Source organism: Sus scrofa, chromosome 13 (genome assembly GCF_054392235.1).
Source record: "Sus scrofa isolate SSC_HxYL_T2T_F1_AM1 chromosome 13, Sscrofa_HxYL_maternal_Yorkshire_Landrace_v2.0, whole genome shotgun sequence".
Classification (NCBI taxonomy): Eukaryota; Metazoa; Chordata; class Mammalia; order Artiodactyla; family Suidae; genus Sus; species Sus scrofa.
The window spans coordinates 138888057-138909238 of NC_139395.1; the positions used below are offsets into that span (position 1 = coordinate 138888057).

The 21182-nt window shown below is 41.8% G+C and overlaps 1 protein-coding gene across 34 annotated transcripts in view; it reads right to left on the reverse strand.

Moving 5' to 3' along the window:
- Positions 1–21182, reverse strand: part of DGKG (diacylglycerol kinase gamma) — a 222045-nt gene that overhangs the window by 175299 nt on the left and 25564 nt on the right. For all 34 annotated transcript variants that reach the window (XR_014822643.1, XR_014822639.1, XR_014822644.1 and 31 more), the window contains one exon: positions 736–1046. Coding sequence is in view for 21 of the 34 variants with exons in the window: in XM_084987519.1 (XP_084843645.1) it covers positions 736–802 (67 nt within the window). In the remaining 13 variants the exon portion in view is untranslated. The remainder of the gene's footprint in view (positions 1–735; positions 1047–21182) is intronic.

Consider the following 21182-nt stretch of genomic DNA (forward strand, 5'->3'; position numbering starts at 1 on the left):
TGGCAGTGCGGCTTTGCAAGACAAAGGGCTCTGTAAAAATCGATGCCATTGCACAATCCTGATGGACACTGTGTGTGCAGAGTACAGCGGTCAGTCTGGGCAGATTCCTATCACAGTCAGGATTGGGAGTGGCCTGTAGGGAGCACAGCTAAGGGCCTTGCCACTACTGTGTCTTCATGCACTGAAATTGTTCCTAGGTGCAACTAGTAAAACCAAGTGCCCCATGCGAAAGCCCAGGCTTTTCAGAACAAAGTCAAGAAAGAGACACACACCAGAATCCTGAATCTTACTGTGAGAAGGCATTGGGTCCAAATATAAGAGTATATTAAAGCAAATGATTGAGTAACATTGTAGCCATGCAGCCTGCAGCCCTTCACAAATTACAGTATACAGAAGTTTTGATGACCTGAGAAAATACTTAAAATATTAGGTGAAAGAAGCAGGCTGTTAAAAAAAAAGTATATTTGGGAACTTGAAGTGTTCATAGAGTTTAGCTGTGATTTTTAACCTTTCTTTATTTTTCTTCCCTGCATATCCAAATTTCATAGGTCATTTATAGAGCATAAAGGTAATTGCGTCTTTAAAGACACAAATTTGATTTTTACAAGGAGATATAAGCTGTCAGGTCTGATCTCATTCTCTGTGCTTTGCAATGACTCTACTACTCTGCTCTCCAAGAATCTCTCCCCAACCAAGAGGAAATCCCACTCCCTGGGGGTCAATCTCTTTACTCACATTCTGCATATTTCTGGAGTTGGCCGAATTCTTCTGGAGTGAGGGAGACCCACCGTTCCTCACTCATCTTTCCTGGGTGTGAGCGCTTGAGGCTAGGGACAGAGTTTTGTTCAGCAGGCTGAAACCAAGGCCCAGCTGAAGGCCTGGCTCATTGCAGGCAGGTAGGCGATGGAAAAGCCCTTCAGGAGATTTCTTGAGGACCCAAGTGTCGTGGCTGCAGTGGGCACCTTTCAGCGGAGGAGAGAAACCTCTGCTATTCTTCAGGCAACATCCTTCTGTAGTCAAGGTAAATTCAGAAATCCTTGCTCTTCCTGGGCAGAAGTAGAAACAATATTGTGAATGAGAGTTAGAATACATGTCATCTTTGCTTACATAAAAAATAATCTTTGGAGTTCCCGTCGTGGCGCAGTGGTTAATGAATCCGACTAGGAACCATGAGGTTGTGGCTTCGATCCCTGGCCTTGCTCAGTGGGTTAACGACCCGGCGTTGCCGTGAGCTGTGGTGTAGGTTGCAGATGCGGCTCGGATCCCGCGTTGCTGTGGCTCTGGTGTAGGCTGGTGGCTACAGCTCTGATTCAACCCCTAGCCTGGGAACCTCCATATGCCGCAGGAGCGGCCCAAGAAATAGCAACAACAACAACAACAAAAAAGACAAAAGACAAAAAAAAAAAAAAAAAAAGTCTTTGCTGAAAGCTCTATAGGAGACAATCATTCTTAAGTGGGTGGGGTGTCCCTTCAGGGAAGTCAGAAGTGGACATACACACCAGACCAGCACAAGTCAAGACAGCTGTCTGGCTGCAGTGGGGGTTGGGTGGTTTGCATGAAGAGGTAGCTGTACTCCTATGTACTACAGTCCTACTCTGAAAAATTCTGAAATTTAAAATTTTTCACATGAGGGGTGGCAGTAGGGTCACCTGAGGGAATCCTCTAGGCATGACAATGCCTTAAGCTGTCAGATGTCTCAAGGGTAAGTATAAGGACAGAAGCCCACAAGGCATGATTTGAAAGGTAAACTAATCTCTCCTCCATTGATTTGTAAATTCCACCATTAGAGCTGCTGACCTTCCTCCTAGAAGTCATGGAGTCACTCTGGAAATTCAAATACCCCCCTACCCCACCCCCAAGGCTGGCTAATATCTTAGTGACTCGAATCCATTGTGTCTTTCCTCTCAGAACCAAAAAAACATCACTATAGAGGGAAGGGTACCAGCCCCTCTGTGTTGTTGGAGGCTGAGGGAGGATGGGAGGAGATGGATGCGAACAAACACTTAGCATCTTTTCCTTTGAGGACCTCCTAGCATAGTGGCTCCATCAGTCCTACCACCAGTCATTAGATGAGTTTAGTGGGTAGTGGGGGGCCAAGATCAGAATTTGAAAACAAAATGGAACAGCACAGAATGGAATGGAATGCAATGGAATTGAAAATAAGAGTGCACCTCCTGTCAGCTATTCATACATGAGCATTCCTATCGTAATGTAAAATGCATTTCTTATTCTGGGTTGCAGTTAAAAAAATGTTGGAAAAGCACCCACCTAATAGGACGAGAAATAAAGGCCAACGTTATCAAAGAACAAGCCCGGTTTTAATAAAAGAGGATCTATTGTAGAGAGTCAAACTTGAGGCGAGTCTGGAGCACATGAGGAATTGTGAAGGGGCTAGATGAGAGGACCCAGTGAGGAGGCAGATTTGGACATTTCTCTGGAGCAGCATACAGTCTTGGTTGGTGTGAATCTGGAGGGCTGAACTGGAGCTGAGGGAAAATGCTGGAGGGAGAACTTCTATAAGATCCTCTGTAAGGAAGGCCTTCCATCAGTCGGAGCTCTCCAGCAGCAGGAGGAAATGCATGGCAAAGGAATGAGGTGCCTGCATGTCTGGGTGTATTCAAATTCTACTTCTCTTCTTAAACCACTGGCCAACTGAATTCTGTTCTTGGCACCTGCTCTTGCTAAGGCTTCCACTGTGAAAATGAAGGGAAACCTCACTAAAGTGGAGTTGGCAGGCCAGAAGGGGGAGCTCTCGTGCAGTACCTTAGAGATCAATTACAGCAGGAATTGTCAATTACAGACCCCAGCAGCAGGGTCATGAATCACAGGTGCAAAAGGAAAGGATGTGTACTGCATTTCCCACAAGAAACTGACCAACCCCGGTAACTCAACTAATGAATAGCTGTTACCACCCTCAACTCTCAATTTTCTCCAATGGACTTTTGGACTTTCATTCAAAACACTCCTTCTCACCTTCCCTCTTTTCTCAATAACTCGCTCTCCTTTGTATGCTGACTTGCCTATAAGCTGTAGTTTGTTTGTCCCCAATTGCATTCCTTGGCTATTCCCGAACAAAACATTTTTGCTGGTAAAATGACTGGACATTTTATTTTTAAGATCAACATTACTTTGTGATCCGAAGTGGCATCCAAGAAGACCCCCAAGAGTTCCAAGGCTGGTGAGCAAACAAGTGCTGGTACCCACAGAGCCCACTGCTCTCTTGCTGACTCTGGGGTTTGAGGGTACATTTCTTCTAGATTTCAAGCTCTGTTTCTGTTTTGAGTTAGCTTTATTCGAGATCTGTTGAAAGGCTTCGAACTTTCTGAGACTGCTCATTTGGCCCAATTCCTTTTGGAACTTGGGTTGATCAGAAATTTTTCTTTATGCTCTAGGAAGAAAACCTCCAAGAAGTGGGATTCCAGTCATCAAAATGCTTTGAAGGTGCCCTTCCAGCCACACCTTCTAGGACCTGGACTAGTTTTAGGTTTAAAAACTGCAGTCATGCCTCATGTGCATTTCTAAGTAAATGAACTGACTTAACCAAAAGTAATCTAGAACACCAATGGCCATTTTGGGGAACTTCTGAACTACCCAAACTTTCTCTTCTTAAAACTGAACTGGACAGCTATGACTCTAAAATTGTTTAAAAACTGAATGGGATGCCTATTTTGATCGACATTTTGGGGCTTCCAAATATTATTAGGAATCTAAAATTGCCTCTCTGCAAGATACAATGTCTAAATTAACTGAGGCAAACAAACAGCTAGAGAAAGATAAAAAGGCTTCTAAGGCTTCTCTTTCCCATCCCTCATTTTCTTGGACCCCAGACGCATACAGCCCGTTACACTCAGGCCCCACTTCTTCCTTTCTGTACTGTCTTCACCTCCTTCACACCCTCAGTTTCCCTATTTTAATTCTCGTGCTGAATTTGCCTTTTATCCTGAACTGTCCCTGCTCCCTTCTCCTCTAAGCCAATGAGAACCTGCCCATTCAAAGTTACGTCTTCTGAGGATCCAGACAAACTCCAAGTTTGTTATGTTCCCTGGATCATGGCTAATTTGCAAGCCATAGTTAAAGAGTTTCCTAAAGTAACTGAAGACCCTCTTGGGTTTGCTGAAGAATTTCACATAGTTCTTCAGACTTACCAACCTGGCTTCTCAGATTTATATCAGTGAGTCCACATGCTTATTGGGGGAAGTCAAGACAAATATTGGGTGAAACTTGCCTGATGGCAACATCCTGAAAAGGATTTGTGAAAAGGAGACCCTAACTTTTGACAAGATCCTAGAATACTTGCTGAAAAGCTCCACCAAGCAACTTCAGTAGCTTTTTCTAAGCCTATCGGTGGGAACAAAATTCAGGCTTGCACAGAAAAATCTGATGAACCTGTTCATGACTATTACAATTGACTTCAGATTGTTCCCAAAGAAAATTCTGCTCTTCCTTCAGATGTTGAATCCACTCAGGTAGTCTTTAATTCTATGTTTATTAATGGGCTGTACCAGGATCTTTCTCTTTTAGTTAAAAGGATCAGGATGTAAAGGGAAACTATGTCCACTCCAGATTTAGTTAATTTGGCAAATCAGCTTGATCACACCCTAGATGAGTCACTTAAAATAAAGACTGCTAAAATTATTAATTTTTTTCTCTTTATGGTCATTTCTGCGGCATATGGAAATTCCCGGGCTAGGGGTTGAATTAAAGTACAGCAACAACAGATCAGAGCTGCATCTGCGACCTGTGCTGCACCTTGCAGCAATGCCAGATCCTTAACCCACTGAGCAAGACCAGGGATTGAACCTGCATCCTCACAGAGATGATGTTGGGTCCTTAATCCTCTAAGCTACAATGGGAAATACCAAAATTCTTAATTTTCAACTCCAGCAAATGAAAGCCCTAAACAAAACCCAAAACTTCCTATTTTCTGCTATTATTGCAAAAAGCCAGGGCATTGGGAAAAAACTGTTATAAACTTATGTGTTGCAGGTGCTTTCAAACAAGTCTTTCCACTGTCTTCCTAATTTCCAATGATGAAGTTCTAAGGAACTACAGGTGTTCTTCCCGATCCTGCTCTTAATCGGCTCAGAGAAACCAATCTCCAGATTGGCAATGAATCTTCCTCTGTCCTTACTGACATCGGACCTATACTCGGTGCTCAATCCCACTGCCGTGAAGCAGCCTCTGCCTTGGAGCACTAAAATAATTCAAACAGTGGGGGTTCTAATAAACCTCAGTGGGTTGGGTGCCTGTCTCTGAATCTACTGCCTTTTGTTTGGCCCCTTTGAGAGATATGCACCCTTTTCTCCTTTGTTCCTCTGGTCTTGTTCATTTATTAGGCTGAGACTTCTTAGAAAAGAATCATGCTGGAATTTCTTTCTCCCAAAAGGGTGAAATATTTCTAGAACTTGACAGTAGCAATCAAAATAGCCAACCACAAGAATTAAATGACTCCTCAGCACCTTTTATTTGCTACATTTCTGATGGCACTGTAATTGAGTCTAAAGACACATCATTTGTCCCTATTGAATCAGCTACTCTCCTTTTTGGGCAAAATCTTCAAGCTGATATTGACACAACCCACAGTGCACCTCCCATCAAGATTCAAAAATATCTCTCAAAACCTCTCCCAAGAATTAATCAATACACTGTAAATAAAGAAGCCCTTCAAGGCATCAAGCCATAACAGAAGGTCACGATGCTCAGAGCCTCATTATCCTCTGTACTAGCCCCTATAATATCCCCATTTTACCTGCGAGAAAACCCAGTGGCCTTGCATGGAGGTTCATTCAGGACGTATAGGCAATAAGAACATTGCTATCCCTCGACACTGTTGTCCCCCTAACCTCCACACACTACTGACATCCACTCCCAATGAAAGCAAAATTTTCACTGTAATTGATTTACTCAGTGCAGTCTTTAGTACTCCAGTTGATAAGGCTAGCCAATACCCTTTCCCTTTCCCTTGGGAAGAAAGGCAATATATTTGGACAGTAGTGCTCCAGGATTTCAGAAAAAGTCCCTCTTACTTTTCACAAATATGGAAAGCTGGTTTTGACAACACAAAGTTTTCTGCAGGCTGTACTTTGTTAGAGTTTGTAGACAATCTGCCCCTCTGCTCCCCTCTCAAGCCTCTCCCAGGAAGACAGCATTCACCTGTTAGAACTTTCGGCCTTGAAGGGGCATAAAATATCGGAAAAAAAAATCCATTTATTCAAATTCAGGGTCAATATTTAGGGTACCTGATCTCAGAACAAGGACTGGATTTGGACCCAAGTGACAATTTGGAAAAGCTGACTAAAGATACTCCAACAACTGAACCCAGAAAAGGAAAAACAATACTGGACATCTAATAACTGTTGGCTTGATGAAAAAGGACAACTCTGGTTTGGGCCAAACGACTATTCAATCTTACCAGAAATTCTAAAATTCCCACTACTTACCACTGTACATGTATTAAGCCGTTGATCCACTGACAAAATAACAGCATTCATGAACCAATGGACAACTATTATTAAAGCTGCAAAAAGTGCCTACTTCACTTGTTCCATCCATCCAAAACACAATCCAAGGAAACTTGCTCTTACAACTCTCAGACATTTTGAATTGCCTAATGAACCATTCCCAGATTGGCAAATGGGTTTTGTACAACTTCCCCTGTCTCATGGATATAAACGCATTTTAGCTGTGGTTTGTATGTTCTCTCACTGGACAAAAGCTTTACCTTGTAGACAGGCTACTGCTTCCTATGTGACCAAAATTCTGCTAAAAGTGATTATCCCTTCCTGGGGGAACCCCTCTTGAACTTCAGAGTGATTAAGGAACCCATTTTACTGGCCAGGTACTTCAACAAGTCTGTGCCTCCAGGCCAGGTTTATAACTCTTTCAACATGCTGACAATCTTCAATGCTTAGATTTGGTCAAGTGAACTACAAGCATTATTAAGACTCAACTGACAAAATGTGTAGACCTCCTCCAAATACCTTGGCCAAAAGCATTGCTACTGGTCCTCCTAAATCTCAGATCCACACCTTTGGAACTCATCAACTCTCACCCTCTAAAATGGTCACATGATGTCTAGTGTACTTGTCCTCTGCCTCTTTTCATCCACAGCTGATAAAAGGAGATATACTTCAATATTGTAAAGCCCTAATTGCTTCTATTAAAAATAACAATGCTTTGGAGATCCTGTCATGGCTCAGTGGTTAACGAATCTGACTAGGAACCATGAGGTTGCGGGTTCGATCCATGGCCTTGTTCAGTGGTTAAGGATCCAGTGTTGCCATGAGCTGTGGTGTAGGTCGCAGATGCGGCTCAGATCCTGCGTTGCTGTGGCTCTGGCATAGGCCGGCAGCTACAGCTCCAATTCGACCCCTAGCCTGGGAACCTCCATATGCCACGGGAGCGGCCCAAGAAATGGCAAAAAGACAAACAAAACAAAACAAAACACCCAAAAAACAATGCTTTGGTTAGAGCAATCTTCTCACAGTGTGCTCCTAGGAAATGAAGACCTTAAGTATCACACCTTGCAACCCTGAGATTTCATCTATTGGAAAAGACACCTCCAGACTGTACCCTCCTCAACCTCACTGAAGTGCTCTATCAGATCCTGCTAATTAACCGTTGTGCCACCAAACTCCAGGGAATAGACTCTTGTATCTGTGTGACAAATCTAAAGAAAGCACCAAAATCGGACTGGACCTCACGCCATCTGATGATCTGAAAGTAAAGATTTCCTGAAATTGAAGGTGATATCTGATGTGATAGCTTTCCCAAGATCTCCATACCAGGCATGCTGGAAGGGGTTCAAAATTCACAGAAGTCTATTTATCTGGACTATTAGCTGATTCTGGATCCTTATCCAAATTCATTGTCTCTGAATTTACAATGTTACAGGCTGTATTACTGATAAAGTTAGCTCCGAACAGCTCGAGGTAACACTACTGTTTTAAAATGTCTCTCAGAGGTCTTACTGTGGCTCAGCGGGTTAAGAACCTGACATGGTGTCTGTGGGGATGCAGGTTCGATCCGTGGCCTCACTCAGTAGGTTAGGAATCTGTCATTGCCACAAACTGTAGCATAGCTCACAGATGTGACTTGGATATGGCATTGCTATGGCTATGGCGTAGGCCAGCAGCTGCAGCTCTGATTCAACCCCTATAGCCTGGGAACTTCCATATGCTGCAGGTGAGGCCATAAAAAGAATAAAAAAAGCCTCTCAAGTTTTGCTGTCTTTGTTAAGAGTTCATCAGTTATTGTTTCATGCTTTTTTCCTACACAGTATCTTCCCGAATGCAGTCAGTTAATTCTTTCAATCTGAGTGTGCTCTTGCTGTATTCACTATTCAATTTTGCCTTCATGGCTGCTTTGAGTGGGGACTTCCAGAAGGCATACATGACTCCAGATTTACCTCCATAGGGAGAACTTTCCCCCCATAAATCTTAAGTGCCAATAAATATTTGTTCAGTTCAGGCCTATAATTCTAGTTTAGACATCTCATACAATTTGGAATTGTCCTGCTACTTTGATTTTATACTTGTTGCCTGTCAAACCTTTGTAAAAACAATGTACCTGATAAGGAGATGATCCCCAGTGTTTACGATCTTGATAAGTATGAACTACAGATGGGAAGTGCTTGAGGGTTCTCCCTTCCATCCCTCTTGTGACTTAAATGTAACCTTGATAAGTTTCCAATCTGTACAACTTCCCTCTAACATGGGGCATGACACCCAGGAAAGATCCTTCCTGGCATCAAGAAACAACAGGCCAATAAACTAAGAAAAGCTGACTCTTGATCAGTAACACTTTTGGAGAAATGTCTTGATCAAAAGAGGGAAATGTGAAAATTAATAAAGGGAAACCTCACCAACATGGAGTTGGGAGGACAAATGGGGAAGCTCTCACACTGTAATACTGATATCAACCACAGAAGGAATCGTCAATTATAGACCTCAACAGAAGACTCATCAATGGGAAAGAATATTCAGTCAGGCCCAATGGGAAAAGAGGCACATTGCATCTCCTACAAGAAATCAACTACCCTTGAAACTCTACCAATGAGTAACTGTAACTGGCCTGAACTCTCACTTTTCTCCAATGGACTTTTGTTCAAAACATCCTCTCCCAACTTACTCTTTTTTCTCTATAAAATAACATTCCTCTCCTTTGTTTATGGGGCTTAGCTATGGCTTTTGCTATAGTTTGCTTGTTCCAAATTGCAATTCCTCTGCCATTCCTGAACAAACCCATTTTTGTTTAAAAATATCTGGCTGTTTTTTTATTTTTAAAGTCAAAACCATGGCCCAATTGTCAAATCCAACAGGCACCTTTCAGGCCTTCCTTGCTTTATTTGCTCTCTGCAGCCTTGGCCTTGGCAGAAAACAATCCCCTGGAAATGCTTATCTTTCTGAGTGTTTCTCTCTAGTGTCCACTTCTTCTTCTTTTGCCATGGTTAAATACTGAGTTTTCCAAAAGCATATCCTTAGCCCTCTCCTCACACTACATCCCTTCTCTGAGGGGTCTCACCCACCCCTACAGCTCCAATGATGCCCAGGCATGCTGTTCCAGCCCTGCATCCTCTCCTCAATCCAGATCTGCATATCCAACTGTCTACTGTGACTCCCTTATATGTCCCCAAACTACCCTGAATCAGCTCCTTCCCATGCTCCAAACCTGCTCCTCTTTTGTATTCTGGTCACAATCAAGAGGAGCTAATCAATACCCAGGCCAGAGGCCTGAGGCTAAGCCTAAGCTCTTTACCCTTTCTCTCCTGCCAAACCCAAGCACCAGTATAAGAGTCCATTGTGTCTACTGTGTGTTCCCTCCTCTTCCTCATGCCAGCTGGTTTGTTAACTCAGACCCTTATCTTCTTTTGCCTTGTCTCTGACTACAGCCTTCTGCTGGGCTGCCTGCCCTGGGTTTTGCATTCTTCCCCTTGGCTGCTCTAAAGTGTCAACCAAATCACATCTTTCCCAGTAATAAATTTCTTCAGTGGTTTCTCTTGCCTATAGAATAAAACATAATCTTCTTTTTATGATATGCAAAACTCTTTATGATCTGGCCTTTGATTATCAATTCAGTCTGAAAACAAGACCTTTAGAAATATTTTCCACCATACAAGGGAATTGAGCATTGCAACTGGTATTAACACTGCTGCTGGACACTTATTTTACACTGTGCTATATGCTTTACATACATTATCTAATTTAGTCCTCATAACAACCATGTAAATTAAGCACTGCCTTCCTTGTTTTTAGATGAGGAAAATGAGGCAAGATGTTAGCAAACATCATGAGGAGAAAGACAGTGCCCCCCCCCGCCATGCTCTTGTTTAAGGATGCATTTCTTATCTTGTCATTCTGCATACTTTGAGAAGCTGAAAACTCTAAGAGGACCCAGAGACACACTACATGATAGATCTCCAAAGAACCTGAAATCAAAAGGCGGGGGATTTGAATCCTGTCTTTGCCTCTTATGAGATTTCTGACTTTAGACAAATTTTTCATTTCTTTCTTTCTCTTTCTTTCTTTGGTTGCACCCATGGCATCTAGAATTTCCAGGGCCAGGGACTGAACCTGCACCACAGCAGTGACCTGAGCCACAGCAATGACAACACTAGATCCTTAACCTGCTGAGCCACCAGGGAACTCTAAGTTTTTCACTTCTTGAACCTTGGTTTCCTCATCTGAAAAATAGTAATAACGGAGTTCCCCTCGTGGCACAGTAGTTAACAAATCCAACTAGGAACCATGAGGTTGCGGATTTGATCCTTGCCCTTGTTCAGTGGGTTAACAATCCAGCGTTGCTGTGAGCTGTGGTGTAGGTTGCAGAAGCGGCTCAGATCCCACATCGCTGTGGCTCTGGCATAGGCTGGCAGCTCAGCTCCGATTAGACCCCTAGCCTGGGAACCTCCATATGCCGCGGGAGTGGCCCAAGAAATGGCAAAAAGACAAAAAGACAGAAAAAAAAATGGTAATAACTAATAGAAAATCTCACGGGGTTAGTGTTGGGATTGAGTGAGTTAATATATATAAAAACACCCCCCCCAAATTCTACCTAGCATAATGCCTACTACACATTATTATTATCATCCTATTGCAAATACAACACTTAGCAATACAACTTAAACAATCAGCTGACAGGAGTTGGTTGCAAAGTCACTGTGCATAGATTTCTGAACTTGATCTTATCCTCTTCCAGTTTGTTGTAATTTTGTAATTACTTTTATCCACTAGTTTTAGCACCCACTGAAGGTTCTTGCCTGGATTATTACTATGATAGTGAATTTCTAATTCCATCCTCCCTTCTATATTTATTAGTTGGGATTCTACTGTGAGGAAGAACTTTTCCTTCTTTATTACTTTACTATATTTTTCTTATACCATAAATTATTATAAATATATGTTTATATGAAAATATAATAAACACATAAGTATAAATGTGTACTTACATATATTTATTTATATTCATGGATTCTTACCTTATTCAATGGGTTATAATCCGTTACCATCATTACTTGTTTTGATTCTCAAATTGTCCCAGATTTGGCCAGTACAAGCTCATTCAAGGTGATTCCTTGTTCTTTAGACATATTGCTATCATTGTTTGATCACATCTTTTTTTTCCTGGTACTACAAAATGTGTCAAGCTCATACTATGCTTCCTCAGTACTAGCCTGAAATCAGTCATTTTTCCAAAGAGCCCTGATTCCTTTTAGTGGAGAATAGTATTTAAAACCAAGATCTGGGTACTACATGTACTCATTGCTACTGAAGTGTCACTGCTTCCAGGACCTATCAGGGACAGAGCTGGGAAGTATCATGTATATACACATACATCTCATCTCTGGCTATCTATCTTTCTACCCATGTTAAACACCCCAAGTTCATAATCATACACTACAGTGTCAATGGTAGCCGCCCCTCATCTCATACTGTTAAACTCCCTCTTCCAAAAAACTGTTTCCATTATCTACAATATACTTATTTTCTCAGTCCTAAAATATACAGAGAGTAATCTCAGAAGTGCTAGCCACATCTATGAAAAATAGTTTAAGATTTATTTATAGTTTCTTTGTCTTAGCCAATAGTGCATCTTTAAAACACCATTTTCAAAAGTTACTTAGCTTAGTTCCTTTCCACTCCCACTCGCTCCTGTTTGTATTTCACCATAGGTTTTTTCTCCATTCCCACAGATTCTTTTTTAGTATGGTTTCAAAAGTCAGAACTATATAAAAAGGTATCTTTAGAGAAGCCTTACTTTCCCTCATTCCCTTTTCTCTGTTCCCATCCCCCTTCTTTCCATCTTATTCCCACCCACTCTTTAGTTTCTAGCTTCTCCTTCGTATTTATTTTCACATCAGTAAGCAGATACATGGACATTTTCTTATTTCCCCTTCTTTATCACACAAAAGGTAGCATACTGTGGACTGTATTTTGCACATTATTGTTATTCACTTATAAATATATCCCATGAATCATTTCATATCTGTTCATAAATATCCTCCTCATTTAGAGCCAAATTTGACTCCAGCATATACCTACTTAAAACTCTTTGGAAGCCTCCCTTGGCCTCCATGATAAAAGGCAAATTCTTTAGCCAGTTCCAGAAGATCCTCTATCTGTGGTACAGTTCACCTCCCGATCCTTATTCCAAAGACCTCCTGCCCCACATGCTCCCCGTTCCAGCCAAATCAACCTATTGTGTACTCCTGGATCACAGCAAAGTACCTGGTGCATGGCAGGATCTCATAAACAGTGGGTAATGAATTGACAAACACACCATGGCTTTAACCTACCTGGAATTCCCTTTACTACTTCCTTCCCATAACAAACCACTGCTTGTATGTCCGGCTCCAGATTAAAGGTCACTTCTTTTCCATTGCTTTTTTGAAATCTTTGGGCAAAACCAAGCCATTCTTCCAGCTGTGTTCCCATAGAGCACAGGGATCCTCTATATTTCCCTACTGTATTAACTGACAGAATCATGGGAGAGAGACACCTGAATAATTAATGCACAAGCTGGTAAGAGTGATGGTACATGTATGTAGAGAGAACTCTTGGGGCCATTGAATGTGTCTTTAGCAGGCATAAGGTAGGTGGAAAAACATTCCTGAAGTTGTTAAGAAGGAATAACATGGTAAAGAGGTATATGTTGCAATAACAAATACTCCTATTGTCATTGCTGTTCCATTGTAGCTTAGTGCTTGGCTGCATAGCAGAAAAAATTGTACCATTCCTTATTTCCATCAGGAAGAATTTGGGGCCTGAAACACTGCCTGACTGCCCAGACGGTAACTGCTGACCATGCTCCCACATGACGGTCCCCTCTGGTTTTCTGCCCTCTGATAGAGATGACAACTACCACTCAGGTGGGCTTGCTCCAGCTGACATCACTCAGTATTTCCTTTTCAGCAGCCCACCCAACCACTCCACCCTCGGAGGTTCTTTACACGGTGAACCATCTTCTTATTACCACTCTGAACATCTTTACAGACAGAAAAAGATCTAATAGGATCTTCTAAATAACACTCAGATTGGATATTGTCAGGCTTGTGTGGGAGAAGAATGTTTTATGTCCCTATAGCTATGGTACTCTGAACACTTGCTTCAGCTCTGTTGGCCTCAGTTTCCTTGTCTAAAAATAAGGGGGTGGGAATAATGGTTTCTAACAGAATTTCTAGCTCTGCAATTTCATATACTGGCTCAAACTCTATTTGTTCTGTACAGATGTCAGCATGCAAATCACAAGTCAGAGGAAAGACGGCAAATTCAATGGGTATTGAATTGCACCCCAGGTCTCTCTATTCATTGGAATGAATCAGCCATACCCAATTATCCAGGAACAAACACCTCTTCATCTCATCTTTGCGCTCATAAAAACATTAATTCATGAATATAGCATCAGCCTGGGGGAGCCTATTTATATGCATCTGATGATTTATAACAAACTCATACTGAGCATAGTTTTTAAAAAATCACTAAGAACTAGAAATATAAGAACCCCTCTCTCTTCCAGACATGTGACAAGTTACATCTTAATAATTGTCCCCATTCTTGGGCTTTTGCTCTTGCTGATTCTTCATCACCTCTGCAACTCCTCTGCAGCATTTGGAGTTCAGTTCAAGTATCACTTACTCTAAGAAGCCTCCTTTAATTGCCTGGGCTGGACATATCTTCTTGGCTCTCCACTAGCTCCTTGGGCTTTTCTCCATTATGGCACTTACCACACTACAGTGTACTTGTCCACTCTTCCCTGTGAGACTCTGAGCCCCCTCAGGGTGGAAACAGTGCCATGCCCACTTGGTACCTTTAGCCACAAATCTTTTAAAAAAATTTTTATTATAGTTGACTTATAATGTTGTGTCAATTTCTGTACAGCAAAGTGACACAGCCATACATTATCTTTCTCATATTATCTTTTATCATGGTCTATCACAAGTGATTAGATATAGTTCCCTGGGCTATACAGCAGGACCTCATTGCTCATCTATTGTAATTAAATCTAATAGTTTACATCTATTAACCCCAAACTCCCAGTCCATCCCACTCCCTCCCCATCCACCTTGGCAATCACAAGTCTGTTCTCTATGTCCATGAATTTGTTTCTGTTCTATAGACAGGTTCCCTTGTGCCAAATTTTAGGTTCCACATCAAGTGGTATAATATGGTATTTGTCTTTCTCTTTTGGACTTACTTCACTTAGTATGAGAATCTCCAGTTGCATCCTTGTTGCTGTGAATGACATTATTTCATTCTTTTTTATGGCCAAGTAGTACTCCATTGTGTATCTGTCCCACATCTTCTTAATCCATTCTTCTGTTGATGGACATTTAGGTTGTTTCCATATCTTAGCTGCCGTGAATAGTATTGCTATGAGCATACAGGTGCATGTATCTTTTTGAATGAAAGTTTTGTCCAAATATATGCCCAGGAGTGGGATTGGTGGATCATATGGTAGTTCTATATTTAGTTTTCTGAGGAATTTCGACACTGTTTTCCATAGTGGTTATACCAATTTCCGTTCCCACCAACAATGTAGGAGGGTTCTAAGGGTTTATTTCTTGACCACTAAAAAGGTGGTTCTCGACTTTTTTTTGATTGAGACCATTTGTGTGGAGCAAAAGATCCTACTATACCTGTTTTTACTTGCCAGTAGAAAAACTGGGTGATAACAAAGAACTGGAGAGGAACAAAAGATACTGGTTGATGTAAAATTGTTGGTAATATTAGTCCTGAGTCACTTACTTTACAATAAAAACCATGAATCATTGTATATATCAACATTAAAATAACAACTTATAACTTCATAACTATAAACTATAATATATAAACATATAATAGTCACTTTATTATGCTTAACCTGACAGTATGTTAGGGGCTATTTAAGTTGCTTGAATTCATCAATGAACTCACTTTTGTCATAGTCTGTAACATCAATGGTTTCCAAAAACCATGCCTCCTGATATTTCATGCCCTTTTTAGTCTCTTCCCCATGAGTCTGGGCTGTGCCTGTGTCTTTCTTTAACTTGCAGCAGAAGTGATGATGTGTCAATGTTAGGCCTAAGCCTGAAGGCTTGGCAGATTCCACTTTTGTGTTCTTAGAAGCACTGAACTGCCATGTCAGAATTCAGCTGCCCTGCTGGAGAGATCTCGGAGAAATCACGTGGAGAGAGGGAGGCCTAGCATCATTGAGGAGAATTGAGCAACCCAGTTACTGATGACAATCGGAAGCCCCCCACCATAAGATCTCCCAGTCAAGCCATTCAGCCAGCACACAGTCATGTAAATCCCCCTAGCTGCAGGGCTAGACATGGAAGATAAGAGCCACTTTGCAGTTTACAGCTTCAGCAGACATGATGTGGAGCAGAGATAAGCTGTCTCGGCTGAGCCCTGCTTGAATTCCTGATGCATAGAATCATGCAGAATAATAAAATGTGACTGTTGAGCCACTACATTTTTAGGTTAGTTATTTATGCAGACATAAATAACCAAAACAACTAAAGAAGGACTTTTGGGTTCATATTACATATGTATCTGTTTAGCAAGAGAATATGCATGATTCATGCTTGAACTGCAACTTGTTCATGTCTTAAAATCTAGTAATTGGAAAATTATAAGTCAGAAATACCTTTGATGCAAATATGTATCACTGAATGCTGTTGGGTTAACCAAATATCCTCCACAACCTAATGCGATAATGATGAAGTTAAATGAACTATCATTTCTAATTAAAAAGCAAGAATAGCAGTAGCTGAACACCGCAAGAGACTCAAAACAAGTCTGACATTGCAATAATAAGAGTCACTTTCCCCCAGGTCACAGGATTCTAACCATCTGACTGAGGGAGACAGTAGTTGCTGAGCATTTAGAAGCAGCCTGACTTCACAGATAACTGAATTAGAACCCCTGGGGAACTTGGTAATGATCTAATTGGAGTTCATGAATAGCAAATATGAGTAATCCCTAATAATTCATTTAGTAAATTACCAGCATAGAGGCCTTACACAAACATAAAATAAGTCTTGGACTTGCATGCTACCCATAGGAATTCAGAAAGGACTTGCACATTTCAGGACTTTGCATTGCAGTAGTGACCTCCCAGTGAAAGTAGAAGCCCTGTGCTGGTGGAGTTGTGAAAATGTCAGGCTGGACTGAACTGTCCAGGTACAGGGGGATGGTCTCCAGGAGAGGGGTACAGTCTCCTGGGACAAGCTGAGGCCTGCTACTTGAGAGGCCGCCTTTGCCACAAGCAGGCAGTGTCAGACTGGGGAGTGTTTACATCCCAGGGTCATCACCACTCAAGCGGTGAAAGCTCTGTCACCTCAGTCATTTGGCTTGGAAAATGTTCTTCAAAGGACCCTGTTCACTGTTGCACTTTTCAATAAAGAAATTTTTTTTTTTTTTAGGGCCACACCAAGGCACATGGAAGTTCCCAGGCTAGGGGTTGAACTGGAGCTGTAGCTGCCACCCTATACCATAGCTACAGAAACACCAGATCCAAGCTGAGTCTGTGCCCTGCACCATAGCTCATGGCAATGCCAGATCTTTAACCCACTAAGCAAGGCCAGGGATCGAACCTCTGTCCTCATGGATACTAGTTGGGTTCATTACTGATGAGCCACAATGGGAACTCCATCAATAAATTAAAATTTATTTTTGTTCTGAGGAAAACAAAACAAACCAGACTTGAATTCAAGTCTGTTTAGATCCAAAGCCCATGGTCTTTCTTCACCATAATACCTCTGGATGAATATATATTGAGTATCTAAGTGTCAGCCCTGTGCTAAGTGCTAAAACCATCAATAAACCAACTCTGGAGCACTTAAACCCTCATCATCAAACTGGAAGGTAAATTAGAAGTCAGAGGAAAAACTCATGGCATGCACCTGGAAATCTACATGATATTAAACAAGAACTGAGAATGGAACAGGATGCAAAATGTGCAGCAAGTTTGAGGTAAAACATGAGCCTTAAAAAAAATTTTTCTTGCCCCGAGGCCATCTTTAACTGTTCTCAGAAATGTGAGAGAATGGTCACTTGGCTCTGACTGTAGGGGCACTACAGTGAACTGCTAAAGAAGTGGGGCTGTAGATAGCAACACTATGGTCTGATTCTGGACTCCGGAGCCGAGGCGCTGACAAAAGCTCATGAGAGGAGGCCTCCTTCATGAACCTCTGACTCACGTCCAGTGTCAGGAAGCCTTCTCAAAGGATCAACCATAAGGCTGGCACTGGAATTAGAGCAGAATTCAAATCTTGGCTTGACTCCTTAGAACGATGTGACATTAAAACAGTGTTCTTCATCTCTAAATGGGAATAATAATAGTAGTAATATATGTTTCACAGGGTTGGTATGAGAATGATTTGTACAATGTTTTATGAGAATCATAACAAGTCAAATGTCCTATCACTGGGTTTTAAAATCTGGTCCTTGCACCAGCAGTACTGGCATCAACCAGGAGCATGTAAGAAAAGCAAGATCTCAGAACCCACTCCATATCTACAGAAATTCAGGGTGGCCCTGAAATGGGTTTTATCGAGCCCTGGGGGTTCTGATGCAGGCCAGTGTTTACAAGCACTGCTTTACATTACTGTAAGGGACAGAACTAAGAAGAGAAGCTTGGAATACCTGAGACTATTCCTTCTCTTTTATGGGGGCTCTAAAACACACAGATTCTGGGTCTCTCAAGTCAGTTCCACTTTCCTGAAGCAGGAAAACATTACAGGGAAGCCAGAGCCACCAGACTGCCAGATGCCCATTATCCTGCATAGCTCCTAAAACTCTCACGTGATGACTTATATTCCCTGAAGAATTTTCTTTTCTTTACCATCTGGATCTATGTTTCATATTTCCTCTGTGATATTTTACAGAACAGATAATAGGCCTTTCCCACCATAAAGTGAAGGGTAAAATCCAACAAGCAGGAAAGGCTGAGAAGGTGAGAAAATGAGAGCCCTAGTCATGCCACAGTACATCCCTGTGTCAGAAATGGAATTGTCACAGAAGAGACACCCCAAGACAGGAGTATGGGGCTCAGTCAAGACTAGAAAAAGACAACACTGTGAAAATGCCAGGCAGTGTAGTGGCAGTGGTATGGTGTATGCTTGTGCGTATGTTAACAACAACCACAACAAAAACCACATCAAAGAGACAACCTCAAGTTTGGAAATATGTGAAACCACATTCAGTTTGCAAAGATCCTGTGGCCCCAGAGGAATTTGTGGTGAGCTGGCCTGTGAGCCTTATCCACTTCATGAACCTCTTGTGTTCTGCCGCCTCTCCCTCCTCTGCTATGCACCACCCTCCATCTTCCATTCTCTAAGTCTCCTTTTCTTTTCCTTCTTCCCACTTCCTGCTTCCCATAACAATCTAAACAACAGCTGCTATTTATTGAGTATCTAATGCCTTCTTCACATGAATATGATCTTAAAAATAATTTTTCAAGGTGTTATTATGTCCCTGTATCTGGGATCAGACTCCTTGCAAGGAGCTGATCCATTATTTACACCCATGTCTGCCTGATGCAAAGCCCATACTTTCCCACCATCTGTGCTGGCTGTCAGACCTGGAATATTATTAATATTATTTCTAGATTTTAGACTGCCTGAGAATCAATTTTATGGTTCATTTCAGGAAGACAAGATTTAGTGTATGGTGGGCAGTCATGTGCCTCTTCCTCCACCAACTCCATAGAGCAACAGTGTCCTTCGGGTAACTAAAAAACAATGATTCAGCACCATGGACAACAGCACCTAGGCAAGTGGCTACACCTTATGCAGACCCCTGCCAATCCGTCCCTGGACGCCCCCCTCCCCCCAGAGGTTTCTAGGCCCCAGTTTGAAAAACACCTTATTAATAACAGCTGACCTTTACAACATGTCAGACTGTCCTAAGAAATTTATATGAACAGCCCTAGGAGGTTTTTAAAGATGAGAACACTAAAGTGCAGAGAGTTAAGTAACTTGTCCTAGGTCATGTAGCTATGAACTGATAAATAGAAGATTTGAATCCAGATAATCCTCCTCTGGGGGTCGTTCTTCACCATTATGCTATGCGATACAAAGATAATAGGGGCACAGAAATCATATGGCAATGCTTAGCATAAGACGGTCATCAAAAAATACAAGCATATTTATAATAATTGTAAATATTCTAATTTGAATAAAAGCACAAAATCTAAAACATTTCATAGGTGGCTCAGATTCAGAAACACTACAGACTAATGGGGTTTTGGAAACTGAGAAGAAAGACACATTCATTTCCCAAGCAAATCAGAGAAGGTGGAATGGTGTGACCTGGAACCCTCAGGTGCAACTCTGGTTCTGATATTTAGTAGTAGGTGACTTTGAGCAAATCAGTTCTACCCTCTAGATCTCAAGTTCCTTGTCTGATAATTGCAGAGAGTGGAATAAGTAATACTTAAGGTTCATTCTAAAATCAACTCTATTTTCCTTCCAGAAATATTAGACACTAATTCTTTGCTCTTGCTAAATAGTATCTGGTGTCATCATTTTAGGCTATACTAAATGTCATTTATTTCTATACTCATTTAAATCATACTTCATTGGATAGAAGCAATAATAAGACATTATTGTCTCCTTATCAAGTTGTTAACAATTTAAAAATAGGTGACATTCTTATTGGTAAGAAAGCAAGAAAAAAGAAACTCTCCAACACTGCTGGTATTGAAGTAAATTAGTCAAAATAGCACTACATATCAATTGCCTCAAAGCATACATTTCTGTATAATTTTACTTCTATAAGCTCATCTTAAAAAAGTAACTATGGATTTTTGAGGTAGTGGCCAAGACAGTGAAGTAGGAAGATCCTGAGCTCATCTCTTCCCATGGGCCACCAAATTTATGATTATTTACAGAGCAACTATTGATGAGAAAAAACATAAGACTAGCAGAAGAGATCTTTTACAACTAAAGATATGAAGAGGGAACCACAATGAGACAGGATGGAGGGCAGAGATGCATAGTCAGACCCATACCCCTGGGAGGATAATTACTACTGCAGAAGTTTTCCCCAAGGAGCAAGAGGTATAAACTGTACACTGAGCTCCCCAGCCTGAGACTCTTGTGCCAAGAAGGTGAGCCTCCAGAATGTTTGGCTTTGAAGGCCAGTGGGGTTTATTTTCAGGAGAGCCAGAGGGTTGTGGGAAATAGAGACTCCACTCTTAAAAAGTGCACACAAAATCTCACATACTCTGGGACCCAGGACTGAAGTTGTAATCTGAAAGGAGGCTGGATAAGACCAACCTTATCTTGGTCTTGGAGAGCTGCTCAGAGAGGCAGGAGGCAACTGGAACTCATCTCAGGGACACAGACACTGGTGGCAGCTTATCTCCAGAAACTGGTGGAGGGCTTGTTCCATCACATAGACAGTGGTGCCATTTTGGAATTCTCCTTCTAGCTTATTAGTGCAGGGGCTCAGGCCTGCCCACCAGCCTTTCAGCACCAATACAGGCCAAACAACCAGCTGGGGAGAAACACAGCCCCACCTATCAACAGGCCTGCTGCCTTAAGATCCCCTAAGCCCATAGCTCTCCCAGGGCTAACTCTATCCACTAGAGGTCACAGGACTTAGCCTTGAATATTGCTGAGCTGCTACTAGCCCCAGGACCTGGCCTCCTCCACCAGTGGGTGGGCACTAGCCCCAGGACCACCACAACCCTGTTAC